This window comes from Moschus berezovskii, chromosome 4 (genome assembly GCF_049115385.1).
Source record: "Moschus berezovskii isolate FMDL1 chromosome 4, NW_MosBer_1.0, whole genome shotgun sequence".
NCBI lineage: Eukaryota > Metazoa > Chordata > Mammalia > Artiodactyla > Moschidae > Moschus > Moschus berezovskii.
This window is the reverse complement of record NC_142463.1, coordinates 110,567,411-110,584,233: the sequence shown is the minus strand read 5'-3', so window position 1 is coordinate 110,584,233 and position 16,823 is coordinate 110,567,411. Positions and strand designations below refer to the sequence as shown.

The following is a 16,823-nucleotide window of genomic DNA, read 5'->3' as shown; positions in this document are numbered from 1 at the left end:
CCCCCACAGCAGCCGCTCCTCCCAGCCCACCTGCAGGTGCAGGGCCTTGGCCAGCACCTCCCCTCCTCTCACCCCAGCCCGGGGTCCAGGTAGCGCCTGAGTCTCTTCACCACCTCGCTGCCTTCCTGCCTGGACACGAAGGCTGCGGAGCACAGGGGCAGGGGTCAGGTGGCTCCCAGTCTGGGTGGATAAGGTGAGGAGCAGGCTGGCCTTCCTGAGAGCCAGATGGGAGGGAGCAGGAGGGGAGAATGGGACTGAGGGGACTCGGGAAAGAGCGGGTGCTGGGAGTGGGCAGCACCCTCGGGGATACGGGGAGTGGGCAGCACCCTCGGGGATACGGGGAGTGGGCAGCACCCTCGGGGATACAGGGCATAGCCCCCGTCTGGCCCACTTCATACCTGCGCCTTTGCCCGACTCTGCATCACCAGGCTTTGCATCTGCAAGGAAGAGGAGCCCAGTTTACCCCTGCTTGTCCCTAGGGCCCTTCCCACGCCCCCCTGCCTCTGGCAGCTTGCTCTTCCCTCCTCTTTCTCCACAAGGAGAGAAGGGGGCCAGTGGGTTGAGACTACAGAAAGCTAGTTAGACTGTCACAGGCACTGCCAGTGGAAGCGGTGAGGAGCGGGGAGGCCGTGGCACTCGCTCTCCCAGCTCCCACGGGCTGGATCGGGGGCGGGGGCGGGGCACTCACCTGCCCGGCCAGCGAGGCAGAGTGTGGCCAGGGCCAGCAGGGCGAGGAGCATGAGGGCTCTCATGGTGTGTCTGTTAGCGGCTGCGTGGACTCGGCCAGTCTGCTTCTCCCGGCCTCCAGAGCTGTTTTATACTCTCTGGGCTGTGCCCCAGAGGCAGGGGTGCGGGCGGGTCATGGGGGAGTCTGCCAGGGCTGTTTGGGGCTCATCCGCCTCAGCTCTGTCGGCCAAACCCCAGAGGAGGTTGTGGTTGGAGCTGTGGCTCCCTGGGCAGGCCCCGGGAGTGATGGAGGAGGGTTCACCTCAATCCGAGACTGCCAGCCTCCAGAGAGGGTCCCCAGCTCCTCCCCGTGGGGTCGCCCCAGGTCCCCCAGCCCCTACTCTCCCTCTAAGCCCCAGCCTCAGTTTGAGCCATCGGTGGGGCGGGCTGGGAGGGGAGGATGGGGAGCCTAGAGAGGAAGGGGGGCCGGGGGTCTAAAATAGAATCACGTGGAGCTGGGCTGCAGCCTCTCAGACTGTGATTTCCACCGTTGGCCCCATGGGCAGGAGCCAAACCCCAGGGAGGGCGGGCCTGCCGACAGATGCCCTCATTCGCCCCGAGGAGCCCTGTCCTAGAGAGGCCTCGACTGCGGGGGCGGCTCGGCTCTGTGCAGGCCCTGGGCATCAGGACAGGGGAAGGGGTTGGGGCAGCACGGGGCCAGGAGCCAAAAGCCAACACCGGTGGGGCCGGGCCTGATGTTGAGGACAGCCCTTCTGTCTGCCACCGGCCAGGTGGGCCCCAAGCTGAAGACCTCCTTCCCCGCGCCCCTCACAGGTGGGGACGCAGGGTCTGTGAGGGGCAGGAAGATGCAAAGCAGCCCTGGGCTCCTGACCACCCCATGCTCTTCTGCCCTCACAGCCTCCCCAGTGCCAGCCCTGGGGCCTGTCCTCTAAGGGACAGAATATCCAGCTGGAAAACCCAAGAGCTGCTTCTGCCTCAGCTCGGCTGGAGAAGAGGGGTGTGCTCACCCGCCCGCCGCTCACCGAGTGGAGACCTGGCAGACACAGCACTGCTGACCCACCCCCACCTGCGGCTGGGTGTTTGGATACCTCCAGGAGAGAGGAGCCACTGGCTCAATTCAGGGGGTGGCGTCTGTGAAGAGGGACCACCCTGACATCTCCCAAGTGTCTGCTGCCCCCAGACAGACCAGCCAGGCCTCTGTCCACAGTGAGGGTGAAGCTCTCGCCCATACCCTCTTCACCCTCCCGTCTGGAGGAGGCACCCACCCCACCTTTGGCCAAGTCTCTCCAGATGCCCTGTGGCCCTGGCTGGGGAAGAGGGGCGTGAGGAGCCAGAGGACAAAGTCCCAGCCCTCTGGAGGGCCCACCACAGAGCCTCTCAGAATCAACCCAAGGGGAAGAGAATGGTGGGCTGGCTTGGACAGTGACACCCCGTGGAGGCTTGTCCTGGCCTCAGGGACAAGGGTCCTGGTTTCTGTGACAAGGGGCTTCCCAGCGCTTCTGTACATGATGGTCAGATACAGCCCCCACCTGACCTCCCCAAGACTTCTTGCAGCCCTGCAACCAAGACCTCGGTCGGAGCCAGGACTCCAGTCCAGGGCGGAATCTTGGCCTGGGAGAGTCCTGGGAGAGGCCCAGGCGGAAGAAGCACCCTCAGATTACAGTGCAGTGGAGGAGGTTTATTTGCGGATGTGGGGAGAGCATGGCAGGGGCCCCTGGGGCTGGCCAGCAAGGGGGCAATCAGTAGACTGGAAACAGATCCCCGAGCCAGGTCCGAGGGCGGGCTCAGGACTGGCGGTGTGCGTCACGGGGGTAGGGTGGCGGGTTGGCCCAGACCTACATAAGAGGAAGCACGGGCCTGACTCCCACAGCGGGAGCTGGCCAAGAGTCCTCGAGTTAGGAGAAAATGGAGGAATCTCAACGTCGTGTGTGTTTCTGGCCCCAAGGATCCCCAAAGTACAACAGCAATGGATAGACCTCCTTCTCCAGCCGATTCCATCACTGCTGAGGGACTGTTCTCACACACAGCTCGCTCAGGCCCAGCATCCTGGACCACAGGCCCTTGACCTTGACTGCCCTCTGCTCCTGGGTCTGGCCCTCTCCTCCTCACTCAGGCTCCTTTAGCACGGCCAACAGCTCCTTCTGTTCTCTGTGTAGAGCCTGACATCAATGAGAGAGAACAGACTGGGAGATGAGAAAACCCAAACCCCTTTCCTCCACTGTCCTTGACTCCAGGCCTGAGTTTCCGCCAGGATGATATGGAAGGTGTCTGTAACTCATGTCATGGGCCCAGCAGGGCATGTTAGTGGGGAAATCACCCCACTCAGCAGGTGTTTATGGCAGGTTGGGTGGCAGGCTTGGGGCTCCACCTAGGCTGGGCCTCCACAGAGAACAGCTGACCTTCAAAAAGGTCCCTAAAGTGTCCCCCTGACCCTCTGATCTCAGTGGAGATTGCTAGCAGAGAAGCTTTCTTAAATGGACTTTCAGCTGGGTTTAGTTGCTAAGCTGTATCCAATTCTTTTCGACCCCATGGACTGTAACCTGCCAGGCTTTTGTCCTTAGGGATCTCCAGGCAAGACTACAGGAGTGGGTTGCTATTTCCTTCTCCAGAGGATCTTCCCAACCCAGGGATCATACCACTGAGCCACCGGGGAAGCCCTTCAGCTGGACTAGACATGGAAACTGTGGTAAAAAGGGCTCTTTGGGCTCACAGGACTCAGCACTGTCAGACAATGGTTAGGATTTGCAACTGTGATAGGAGAGGTGTGGCTCTAAGAGCAGGGTGCGTCCTTCTTCCTCTTACAATAGAAGCACCAAATGTACAGCTGGCAGGGCTCTGGGGATCACTATTTGGCCAATTTGGAAACCAAAGCCCAGTCAGGAAAATGACCTTTGGCCTCACAGTGATGGAGTGGCAATGTCAGAGCAGCCTGCGGACCCAGCAAGGCAGCCCTAAGAGCGCCCGAGACAACTTTGAGCCATGGAAGCCGCCCCAGGAGACGGGACCAGGCTGAGGGCCTCAGCTGCCCATCCTGGGCCCTGCCGTGCAGACCGGGGCCACTGCACAGCACGACGCTGCACGACAGTGAACCCCCAGGGCCAGTGCGTCACAGCAGGAGGCTGAGGAGTGACGACAAGAGGAAGCAGAGCAGGACACAGCCTCCCTCCCACCGCTGCCTCTCTGAGGCTCAGTGCCTTGTGGAGGCTGGGGCACGGCCTTCAGCTTCCCCGATTGGTCTTGGGAGGAGAAGACCAGGGAAACCAAGAGCCACGGATCTGGGGACCTATCCCGCTCAGGATCAGGAGGGTTTGCCCCAGGAAGGAAGCTGTCAAGTGGCCACAATAGACATCAGCTGGACATCTGAATGGTGTCCCAACAGCAGGCCACGGTTCAAGCCCCACTTAGAAACCCTCTTCTGGAACCATGTTTTGAGCCAGCAAGGAAACCCACCTCATCACTCTGCAGCCACACTTGTGGTCTGTGCCACCCAGCCTGATCACCCCTTCCCTTTGTTTACCAACCTGGCCCCAAGTGACTTACGGCCACTTTCAGGAACAGAGTTCACCCTCAAGGACACACTTTTGTTACAGGGGGCCTATGTTGTAGGTATGCTGACACTCTAGAACTCATTCTACAGTACACGCTTTAAAGGTACTGGGCAGTGTCATGGAGCCGAACCGCCATGGCTGTGGCGTGTTGACCCTGACCGTGACGGAGAAGCCACCCCTCAGCCGCCACTTGCTCTCTCTGGGCCCATTTTCCCCTCAGCTGCCACAGGGGAAGGCGGGCCTGAGGGCCAGGCTGGGGCGCTCACCTGCCAGGCCTGCTGCCGGGCCTGGGCCTGCAGCTGCAGCTCCTCCAGCTGCCTGCGCCCAGCCAGGACAGCGTCTGCCAGCTGCCTGTTCTCAGCCTCCTGCTTCTGCACACGACGCTGCAGGGCATCCCGCTGGTGCAGCAAGTAGGGCGCCATGGCGCTGCGCAGGTCCTTCTCGGGGATCCCACTGGGGCGCCTGCAGGGGGCGCAGGGGTGGGGACAGGGAGGAGGCGGCGGTGGGGTGGTGGGGTGAGGTCTCTCCTCCAAGCCCAGGTGGCACGCCCACATTCAGCCTCGAGCTGAGCTGCCTCTCGAGGCCTCTCCTGTGGTCCCTCTCCCTCCCAAACCCGATCTCCGGGCTCCTGCTCCAGAAGGGAACGCTGACCCCTGTCCCTCAGCTTCCGCTCCCAGGAGCCCGCCTCTCCCCTCTTCACTAGTCCGCACCCTAGCCTTCCTCCTGTCACCCACATGCGCTCTCCCCAGCGCTGCCCCTCCAGGGCTCGTGACCACGCGCCTTACTGGGGCGTCCCGCTATCAGACCGTGAGCTGGAGAGATGGGGGCGGGGTGGCGGCCCAAGAGCAGGCCCAGACCCCAAGAGGCCATGGCTGGCTAGCGTGGGAAGATATGGGAAGATAAGGAAAGACGGATCTGAGAAGGCAAGATTAAAGGGGTTCTTAGTGCCCAGAGTGAGGAAATGGGTCAGTTCTGATGGGCAGGGGCATAGAAGCCACTGTAGGTTCTTTAAAAATCCTTTGTCAGTTATAAAAGGTAATTCTCTTCAATTATAAAGATCATAAACCATTAAACTGAAAAGCACAAAAAAGGTTTTTACTCCTTTTGACCTAGGATTCTGCTTAGGCAGAGAATGGAGGCAGGAGCTCAGGCCACTTGTGGTTTCGGTGGCCTCGGTTCTGCACTCCTGTCCCCAGGGGCCCCTCTCCCTCCTGCCCAAGACAGCCAGGCAGCGGGTCTGCCCCCGGAATGACAGCTCCAGGACAGCAGGTCTTCCATGTCTTAGTCACTGCCAAACCTCTGGCATGAAGAACAGTTCTGGGCGGATAGTAAATGCTCCTAAAATATTTGTTGAATGAACAAATGAATAGAAACCAGATGCTTGGGCCAGACTAACCAACCTGAGTCCAGAAGTCTCCATTCTGCCTCATCCCACTCCCTCTACCCTCTTGCCCACAGGGGTCCTGGAATGAGCTGCCTGGCAAGATTTCGCTCATCCCAGTCACCTCAGCCCCCAGGACGACAGGTGTTTGCCCCCAGCTCTCCTTCCCCAGAGGGGCTCTGCCTTTGTCTCTCTGTGCTGGGTCACTGTTTGGTGCTGGCCCTCTCCACCTGTCCCTGGCACAGGGTCCTCTCAAGGGCCGAGAGCCCACAGTCTCATGCACGTAGGTGCACCAGAAAAGCTCCTTCAAAACGCTGAGATGCTGGGACTTCCCGGGTGGGCCAGTGGAGGCCCAGGTTCCATCCCGGGTCACAACAGTAGATCCCATATGCTGCGCAACAAAGATCCAGCACAGCCAAATAAATTTCTTTTTTTAAAAAAAATGCTGAAATGTTGCCTCTTTCCCTATGAGCCTGCCTGTGGCCAGGGGAGCAGGCAACGCCCTTCTCACCAGGCTGGCTCCTTGCGGTCTTTGCTTTCTTCCACAATCGCGTCCAATGCAATCAGGACAGCTTCCAGGTTTCCCTCAGCTTTGATTTCAGAGATTTCCTCCTGGAGGGAAAACAGGAAGGAGCTATAATGATACTAGACAATTCCATATGCTGAACTACTAACGGCGCTTAGTAACATTTTGGCTGACTTAAATTCTGTCTTCATACAAGCATTCCAACTTTCCTACATGTGACTTTTATAAGTAAGGAAGTACAACACAGAAAACATTTTAAAAGACTTCCCTGGTGGCCCAGTGGTTAAGAATCTGCCTGGCAATGCAGGGGACACCGGTTCAATCCCTAGTCCAGGAAGATCCCACATGCCACAGGGCAGCTAAGCCTGTGTGCCACAGCTATCAAGCCTGTACTTTGGAGCCCATGAGCTGCCACCTCGAAGCCTGCATGCCACAAAGCCCGTGCTCTGCCACAAGAAAAGCCACTGCAGCGAGAAGCCCGAGCATCGCAACTAGAGAGTAGCTCCCACTCTCCACAGCTAGAGAAAGCCCACACTCAGCAACAAAGACCCAGCACAGTTAAAAAAAAATTTTTTTAAAGAGCCTGCAGCAATACTCCCCTCCTGCCCATCATCTCTGAAGACTGCAGCCCCTGCAGTTATCCCCACGCCCGAGCACCCCTGGCAGACAACACACATACATTCTGACGCTTAACAAGGCCCATCCTGGAGTGTGACAGCATGGAACTGAGACTCCCCAGAGAGAGTTTAATGGAATCCTGTCCTTTCCTGTACCCCCTCCAGTATGAAGTTCCTGTGAATTCAACCATTTACTAAATGCTTCCTCTGTGCCAGGCTTTGCAGCAGGTGCTGGAGAAACAGAGAAGCAGAACCAGGCCTGCCCTCGCTGAGCTCCCAAGGTCAGGCGGGACAGCAACTATAAACACCATTACAACACAGGACAGGAGAGAAGGGGCATTCAAGACACCCACGTCGTTTGGAGGGAAGGGAAGGTGGCCACTGCAGCCCGCTGGGCACAGAGGACCATCCTGGGGGCTGAGGGCAGACGGAGGCCGAGGGCAGGGTCCCTGCCTTCAGAGGGCTGACGACCTGGAGACAGGACCTGAACCAAGAACACCTGCGGGGATTCTTGCCACTCACCTGGATAGAAGTCTGCAACTGAGTTACAAACTTGTCATAGATGCGCTGTGTCATCTCAGGCTGCAACTGGTAGAAGCACTTGTAACAATCAGTGAACCTCTGGAAGCTGGTGGGAGGAGAGAAGGCGCAGGTTGGGGATTCAGAGTCATCAGCTGATGCCTGGGCAGCCCTGCTCCACATCACAGGGCTCGAGGCCTTGTCTCCTGCATGACTCTGGCTAACGGCAGTGGGGACAGAGTCTCATATGCAGCTCGTCACTGAGGATGGCTCAGCCCCTCCAGTCTCCCACTCCCTCTCAGCAGAGCCCCAGCTGAGTTCAGGTGTCTCCCACTGAAGGGTGGGTCACAATTGGACCAGCCACGGTATTTAAACTTGATCTTGCTGCTGCTGCTGCTGCTAAGTGGCTTCAGTCGTGTCCGACTCTGTGCGACCCCACAGTCGGCAGCCAACAGGCTCCGCCGTCCCTGGGATTCTCCAGGCAAGAACACTGGAGTGGGTTGCCATTTCCTTCTCCAATGCATGAAAGTGAAAAGTGAAAGTGAAGTTGCTCAGTCGTGTCCGACTCGTTGCGACCCCATGGACTGCAGCCTTCCAGGCTCCTCCATCCATGGGATTTTCCAGGCAAGAGTACTGGAGTGGGGTGCCACTGTCTTCTCCGAAACTCGACCTTACCAAGCACCAAATCACCAGGAGGGCTGATGAAGACTCAGACCACTGCCCCCACCCCCATTCTGAAAAAACTCCCAGGCGATGCTGATGCTGCTGGTCTGTGACCCTCCCTTTGAGAATCTCTGGTCCTTCCAGTGCCCTTAATGGGCTGCATTAGGACAGAGTATGTGGCCTCTGGGAGAGGTTTCCTTACTCCTAAAAACAGCCACACAGGAAGAACTGATCCCATTCTGTGGGTCTTAACTATAGCCAGGTGACGCTCCAGCCCCCAGCAACCATGGGGGCCTGGCCTGGGAGCAGAGTTTTTACCCTAAGGAGGCGGAGCAGGAAGAGGGTCTGGGTCTCTGAGAACATCCTCAAGCTGCTGGAAACATCAACCTGGAGCCATCCTACCTCGGGGCTTCTTGTTGGTGAGGTAATGGATTTCTCTTATTGTTTGCACCATTTAAAAGCAGGGCTCTGTCACTGGCAGCTGACACACTCCTTGTAGCTGCAAAGCTCAAAGGGTACCCAGTATACTCCCGAAGGCTGCCTCCTCTTGGACAAAGGAACTGAAATAACTTAAATGAATTCTCATGGCTGTTTCCTCTCCCCCTCCACTGGTCTGTCTGCCTGCTCTCTCAGGCCCTTCCCCTCCACAAGTGTTCACTGAGTGCCTGCGATGTGCTGGGGGCTCCGGGTCAGTGGGGCTGGCGCAGCCCTCCAGGTGCTTCCAGCGGAGGAAGAGATGGCAGGAAGTAGAGAAACTCACATGTGAACGTGGGGATGATTTCTAATGGAGAGTGCTTGAAGGGAAAAGGGCCGGGAGTTAGGGGCTCAGAGAGTGCTCCGTGGGGATCACCTTTAAGAGTGGGGGTGGTCAGTGATGGAGGAGTGTCATGGGACACTCCGAAACACCCTGAGGCTTCACTATGTGCTCAGATATTCCCCCGCCATCTGGGCCAGCTAGGGGCTCTGGACAAACGGGATGTTAGGGACCTGGAACCCAATGCGCAGGCCCCGCCGCTGCCAGGGCGTCACTGCTGGGTCCTCCCTTTCTCACGGCTCTCTGGGCCTCCGGGCCCAATGCCTACCACCAAGACAACGTCCTCTGAAACAGATGCAGAGAGTGGCGCAGTGGTGTGCTGGAGCCAGCTCACAGTGGTTTGCAAGAGATGTTTGCAAGAGATCACCGTTAAATTTCCAGGAACTCTGTGAGGCAGCTGTTAAACACAGTAATTACTGAAAATTAAATTATATAAGATTACAATGAATTATACTAAAAACAAAGGTACTGGGGCTTTCCTGGCGGTCCAATGGCTAAAACTCTGCGCTCCCAATACAGGGGGTCCGGGTTTGGTCCCTGGTCAGGGAACTAGACACTGCATGCTGCAACTAAGATCCAGCACAGCCAAAGACATAAATAAGTATTTTTTAAGAAAACCCACAAAGGTACTAACTGCTCAAAACATAATGTCCAAGTCATTCTACACATGTTGCTCTGCTCCGGAGGCCGACTCCATCCACAGTCTCCATCTGTGGGAACACTGCTGCCCGTCTCTCCTCTCCTGTGTGGGGAGATGCTGCCGCTAGGTTTATTACACCTGGGAAGCTGGCAGACACCGCGAGCCAGGGCTTTATTTCTGGAGAGCTGACTGTACACATCTACCAGCATACCTCTGGCTAAGGGCGACAGTCTCCCACCCTCTTGAGGGTACACATTTTCTATCAGTGCACCTTGGGGGCCAAACCAAGGTACCAAATACAAAGATGAGACATCCTTTCACCCTCATCAGAGCCCCAGACGTCCTGTTGTCTTGCCGCTGGCCCCACAAGCCACGCAGTCTGCGGCTACATGGAGGAATGTGCAGGGACACATGACGCCTGACAAAGCGCGGCTGGAACTGAAACCGGGTAATTGTGGCTTGAAATGGGTCTGGCTCAGAAATGGGAGATCCTGTTCCTCCTCCCAGCCCACTCGCCAGGCACATCTGAGCTGGGTGCATCTGCTCTCGGCCCAGGTTGGCAGCAGAAAGGGCCCAGGGCAGGGGTAGGATAATTCTGCTCACCAGTGCTGCTGGTCAACTCTTCTGGTGTCCCCTTCCTGGTCTGAGAGATCAGTGAAAGTGACGGACCCAGAAACACGCACATGGATACACAACACAGGAAACATGTGCTCCAAGGACGTGGAGGGAGAACAGTCAGGCTGGAGCGGTGACTTTTAGTGTCACTGAGATATAACTGATATACAGCACCCTATACGTTTAAAGTGTACAGCATAATGACTTATATATACTGGTAAATGATTACAACGGTAAGTAAACATACACCATCTCAGAAACAAAAAGGACTTCCCTGGTGGATCAGATGATAAAGAATCTGCCTGCAATGAGGGAGACCTGGGTTCAATCCCTGGGTTGGGAAGATCCCATGGAGGACGGTATGGCAAGCCACTCTAGTATTCTTGCCTGGAGAATCCCCATAGACAGAGGAGCCTGGTGGGCTACAAGAGTCAGACATGACTGAGTGACTAAGCACACACACACAGAGAAACAAAAAAGAACAAAAAATTGGATTTTCCTTGTTATGAGAACTTGTAGAAGCTACTTTTTAAACAACTTTCACATATACCATACAGCAGTGATAACTGTAGTCAAGTTGTATGGCGTCCCCAGTACTGATTTATCTTATAATTGGAAGCTTGTGTCTTCAGACCACCTTCATGCAGTTCCTTCTCCCCTCAGCCCCCAGGGATTCCTTTCCTGAGAGCCAGTGCAGACTTGGGAATACTGTGAATGCTCTTGTAAATATCCTGAAAAAACACACTCACAGAGAAATAGGAAAAATGATGCATTTTATAAAACATTCACAGCCACTCCCGCCAAGTGTCAACTTTTATCTTCTCACGTAAATTCTAATATCTCTGTGGACAGGGATGCCATCCACAATGGCTCTGGGATGTCCAGGGTACCCAGAACAGTGTTAGATATACAGCAGCACTCAAGACAAGCTGCAGACCAGGTGAGTGAGACTGAGCTGAGCCCCAGACTGCCTGGCCTCAGGCGTGGTCCATTCCCAGCCACCTCCCCTACCCTGGACCCTAGAGTACCAAGGCTTGGGCTACTTGAACAAAGGCACCCTCTCCACAGAACATCTCCATCAGCCTCTCTGCCAAGCCCTCCTTTGCCTTGTGCTGGAATGGTCTTCTGGCCTTGGGCTTCCAAGGGCACACAAGGGGCCCTCCAGCTGTCTATGCCGGGTAAGTGTACCAGCTCGAAGGACTGCCTGTCCTTTTGCCTGGGTTCGCGTCCTACCTCTATCACTCATCAGCTGAGTGACCGTGGACAACTTCTTTACCTTTATAAGCATCAGTTTCCATCTCCATCAAACAGAGATAATAACTATCCATAAGTCACAAAATTACTGTGAAGATTAAAGGAGGTTACACATGTAAACACTGTACAGGGAAATGCTCCACGTCAGCTACAATTATTATTATATTTTCAAAGCAACAGTCCTCACCACCCCCTGAAAAGTGTAGAACACAGCCAGTAACTTGGTTTCCCAGGGCTGGGAAGTCTGAAGAAGGCAGGTGCTTAGTAAAGCATCTTGACTGCAACTGCATGTGCAGGAAGAACCCCTGGCCCCACTGCAAAGAAAGGGCTACACTGCGGTCCCACAAAAATGGCCACATTTTTCATCAATGAAAGTATTTTTTTATTGGAGTATAACTGCTTTACAACGTTGTTACCTTCTGCTGTATAAGAAGTGAACCAGCTATACGTATACATGTATCTGTCCCCGCTTGGACACCCCTCCTACACCCGCCATCCCACCATACTCGGTCCTCACAGGCCACCAGGCTGAGCGACCTGTGTTATGCTGCAAGGCCCACTAGCCACCTGTGTATGCGTGGCAGTGCGTTTATATCAAACCCCATCTCCCAGTCCGTCCCACTCTCTCCTCGCCCCGCTGTGTCCACAGGTCCATTCTCTATGTCTGTGTCTCTACTCCTGCCTTGGCACTAGGTTTATCTGGACCATTTGTCTGGATTCTACATACACACTGGCTGTATATATGCTGCTGCTGCTAAGTCACTTCAGTCGTGTCCGACTCTGTGTGACCACATAGACGGAAGCCCACCAGGCTCCCCCGTCCCTGGGATTCTCCAGGCAAGAACACTGGAGCAGGTTGCCATTTCCTTCTCCAATGTGTGAAAGTAAAAAGTGAAAGTGAAGTTGCTCAGTCATGTCCAACCCTTAGCGACCCCATGGACTACAGCCTACCAGGCTCCTCCATCCATGGGATTTTCTAGGCAATAGTACTGGAGTGGCTTGCCATTGCCTTCTCCGGGCTGTATATATAACACACATATATTATTAATATACGATATTTGTTTTTCTCTTTCTGATTTACTTCATTCTGTATAACAGAGTCTAGGTCCATCGATACCTCTCCAAATGACCCAATGTCGTTTCTTTTTATGATTGAGCAATATTCCATTGTATACATGTACCATATTTTCTTTATTCATTTCTCTGTTGATAGACCCTTGGGTTGAGTCCATGTCCCGGCTACTGTAAATAGTGCTGAAAGTAACTTTTAAAAACTGCATTTACTGAATTTCAAAACAGAGATGACTACACATTAACTGATTTTAACCTGTTTTTTTCTCTTATTATGCAATATCCGAGACACCATCACTGTTTTTGAACTCACCGAAAAAGCATGTCATTCACAGCACTAAAAATTCACTGCAGGGACTTCCCTGGTGGCCCAGTGGTTAAGACTTTACATCTCTCTGATGGGGGTCTGGGTTCGATCCCTGGTCAGGGAACTAGATCCTGCATGCTGCAACTGAAAAGATCCTGCATGCAGCAACTGAGACTCAGTGCTTCCAAACATAAAACCAAACCACCTCACTGTAAACTGAGCTTTCACATATGTTTAACTTAAAATATTTAAGGCCAGAATCCAGCTCTGGTGGCTAGTCAATCTGCCAGCTTACATATGCAGATAAATTGTGCAGGAATGTAAAGACAGAGGCACAGACAAGTAAACATGTGTACTAGCGCTAAACCAGGTGTGCCCTCCTCCTCCACGGCAACCAGCTTGCTGCCTGCCTGCCTGTTCCACAGGCTGTCCACCAGAGGGCAAGTGAGAACTGGCGTTTTCGCTCAATAAAGGCACGCAGGGTGAAGACAGACCAAGACAAATACACAGAAGCTGGGGAGCACTGACAGAAACCCACGCTCGCCGCCCGCCACCCGTACAGCTGCCCTGTTTTATGAAGAAGTGTTTCTCTAAATTAAAAAAAAGGAAAGAGAAGAGAAGAAAGAAAGATTTCACTGCTTGGTCTTTCCCCTCCCCCTTTTCAGTCTCAGGACTGAGAAAGGAAGAGGGGGGGAATAAAAACCAGAAGTGTCCCCTGATGAAAATAAGAGGTCAGCCAGCCGCACGCAAATCAAGCTAGAACATCTGCTCACACCATACATAAAAATATACTCAAAATGGCTTAAAGACTTAGACATAAGACCTAACACCAAAAACTTCCTAATAAAGAACATAGGCAAGACATTCTCTGACATAAATCATACCAATGTTTTCTTAGGTCAGTCTCCAAAGGCAACAGAAATAAAAGCAAAAATAAACAAATGGAACCTAATCCAACTGACAAGATTTCGCATGGCAAAGGAAATCAGAAACGAAATGAAAAGACAACCTACGAAGTGGGAGAAAATATTTGCAAATTATGTGACCAACCACGGGGCTCCCTGGAGGAAGACCGTGTGAGAGCAGCAGGAGCTGGCGATAGAAGGCCAGCAGGCCCGGGCGGCAGCGCGAAGGTTAGGGTGTACAGTGTGCTTGGGTGCGAAGATGTCATGACAAGAAGCACGTACGGAGCGCCGACGAGAACCAGGCACTGTTCCAAGCCCTCCATGTGAAGTAACTCACTTAGCCCTCATGATAACTCCAAGGAAGGGTCTATTCTTACCAGGCCCATTTTTCTGATGCAGACGCTGAGGCAGAGAGAAGTCTGCCCAAGGTCACAGAGCTGGGACATGGTGGAGCCATCAGCTCTGGGTCAGGTGTCACTGGCCTCCAAGACACACAGTCTGCAGGCTGGTGGGTCAGACACACAAAGTCCACACCGTATCATGATAGGAAGAGCTGGAAGAGGGGGCTTTAGGCAGGGGTGGGCCAAGATCAGATATGTATGGTAGAAACTCCGTCTGGCTGCTGGGCAGGGGGACTAAGGAGGCACAGCTGAGGTGACGGCTGACTCGAGCAAGGCTGACACAGTGGGGACACAGTGAGATGGATGATCTGGAAACACACGAAGAACAGACAATCAGCACGATGGGCTGAAGCCGCACACCACAGTCGGTGAGTCATACCCACACTTCAGAAACTAACCGCTGCCAGGGCACGCATCATCTGCACGTTCAAAGAGCATGAGATATTTCTGAAGCACTTAGTCAGAATGTTTTAAATATCAAACCACTCTTTTTCCTGTGAAGAATTGTTTCCTATGAACACCAACGGTCTCTGCCGTTCGTTTAAAACTCTACCAGTTCACGTACATATGCAATTAGCTCTCCTTCCTTGGGCACTGTCAGACACAGGCTTCAGGTCAGTTTCTAATCACCCTCTGCAGCACGTCTCGGGCTGGAAGACGGGACCCGGACAGGCACTGGCCCAGCCTGGCACCTCAGAGCTCAGGGACTGTCAACACATCTCCCTCCCTCAGTGCCCCCGGGATGGACACCACACGTGGCACGGCTGCTGGGGGCCATGGGCACCTGTGGCAGACTGAGCGCTCCCCCAAACGGTGCTAACTTCCACTGGGGCCCCACAAACACCAGCTCTAAGCAACTGCCTCTCTTGGCGGGTCCCGATTTAAAACAAAACACAGCAAACCTCATCTATTTGTTTAGCTAAACAGGAAAACAGCTGTTTCTCAGAAGGTCCAGGAAGATGTATGGGCAGAAAAGAACCCTTCGTTTTCAGAAGACAAGGGAGAGGTTGCATATGGTAAGCTCCAACAGGGCCACATTTCTGTCCTGAAGCCTAAGAAAGGACAGATTTGGACGTCTTTGCCTCAACTGATCCAGTGAAAGGAAGACACCCTAACTGAAGACGGGGTGTGGGTCTGTGAGATCTGATAGCCCAGTGAGGCCAATAACCTTCCAGTCACTCTGGACTGTATCATATAATCTGCCCCTCTGGTCAAGCTAACATGGATGGGAAAATATGAGTTGTAGGGGAAATCAACCTGCAGTTTAAAATATCCCTTTGGAAAACTGACATGTGAATAGACCAGCTTTTACTATGTAGAGATTCCTGTCCTCTGTATAAGTTCTTGGTCTTTGGGATTGAGGACTTTTAATGACGTGGGAGAGGGTCAAGTATTTGGATACATCTTAAAAGGCTGTATTCATACATGACATTTGTTGAGCCCGTTCTATGTGGAAGCCAGCCGTAAAGTTCTACTTACCTGAATGAGGGGAAGGATGTTCTAGCAATGAGAAAAAGTAAGTGGAAAGAGCAGGTGGCAAGGGTGGGGGACAGTAGCAGTTCTCAATGCCTGAGAATTTATGTGCGTGTGTTTGCACCTCCACCAAGCGTGCCTTGCTGCACACCCACGGCCCTGACCATGGCTGGAGAGACAGGAAGGGCCAAGGGGCAAATGGCCTTTACACTAAGCTAAGGAGCTGAGCAGTCCTGAGTCAATTAAACATTATAAGCAGGAGGACACGCTCAAATCTGAGCCATAGACTGCAGGGAGGGAGCAAGATTGAGGATGGAGGGCCATTTTGGAAGCTGGTGCAACAATTCTATGAGAGACAGTGAGGGCCTGGACTGACACATTTGCATGACGACGGAGAGGAGATCGAGGAGAGAGGCTGAAACCAACAGGGCATGGTGGCTGACTGGAAGTAAGGGGTCAATGAGGAATCCTAAATCTCTGGCCTAGAGAATAAGTAGATGGTAGTATTTTCAACCAATCTGGGGACCACAGAGGGAAGAGAAATCCTGTTTTGCTGAAGGTGATGGTTCTGTGGGATACCAAGTGGAGATTTCTAGTAGTAGACCGTTGGAGATAGAGGCCTGAAGCTCAGGAGAAAGATGTGGCTTGAGAAACCTCACTTATTCCAAAGTTATTTACTGAATGTTTACTATGTGCCAGGCACCATAATAAGCAATGAGCAGAGAATGATGAATAAGACACATAAGATCCTGTCCTCAATCAAGGATCTTACGTTTCATGTGGGGAAGACAGACCACAAACAGACTACAAAATGACATACTGTGATAAGCCTTTACAAAGGAATAAAATAAGGTATCATGATAAAGAATAACTACCTTATGGCAGAAAGTGAAGAGGAACTAAAAAGCCTCTTGATGAAAGTGAGAGAGGAGAGTGAAAAACTTGGCTTGAAGCTCAACATTCAGAAAACTAAGATCATGGCATCTGGTCCCATCACTTCATGGGAAATAGATGGAAAAACAGTGGAAACAGTGGCTGATTTTATTTTTGGGGGGGCTCCAAAATCACTGCGGATGCTGATTGCAGCCATGAAATTAAAAGACGCTTACTCCTTGGAAGGAAAGTTATGACCAACCTAGATAGCATATTAAAAAGCAGAGACATTACTTTGCCAACAAAGGTCCGTCTAGTCAAGGCTATGGTTTTACCAGTGGTCATGTATGGATGTGAGAGTTGGACTGTGAAGAAAGCTGAGTGCCGAAGAATTGATGCTTTTGAACTGTGGTGTTGGAGAAGACTCTTGAGAGTTCCTTGTACTGCAAGGAGATCCAACCAGTCCATTCTAAAGGAGATCAGTCTTGGGTGTTCATTGGAAGGACTGATGCTAAAACTGAAACTTCAA

The 16,823-nt window shown here is 53.3% G+C and overlaps 1 protein-coding gene across 1 annotated transcript in view; it reads right to left on the bottom strand.

The window, feature by feature from the left end:
- Positions 1–16,823, bottom strand: part of LOC129541667 (uncharacterized) — a 29,425-nt gene that overhangs the window by 276 nt on the left and 12,326 nt on the right. Inside the window, exons 2-9 of the mRNA XM_088835016.1 lie at positions 7,282–7,387; positions 6,128–6,228; positions 4,502–4,697; positions 1,874–1,994; positions 1,314–1,515; positions 689–810; positions 399–437; positions 73–142 (exon numbers count right to left, since the gene is read on the bottom strand). Of these exons, the coding sequence (XP_088691142.1) occupies positions 73–142; positions 399–437; positions 689–810; positions 1,314–1,515; positions 1,874–1,994; positions 4,502–4,697; positions 6,128–6,228; positions 7,282–7,387 (957 nt within the window). The remainder of the gene's footprint in view (positions 1–72; positions 143–398; positions 438–688; positions 811–1,313; positions 1,516–1,873; positions 1,995–4,501; positions 4,698–6,127; positions 6,229–7,281; positions 7,388–16,823) is intronic.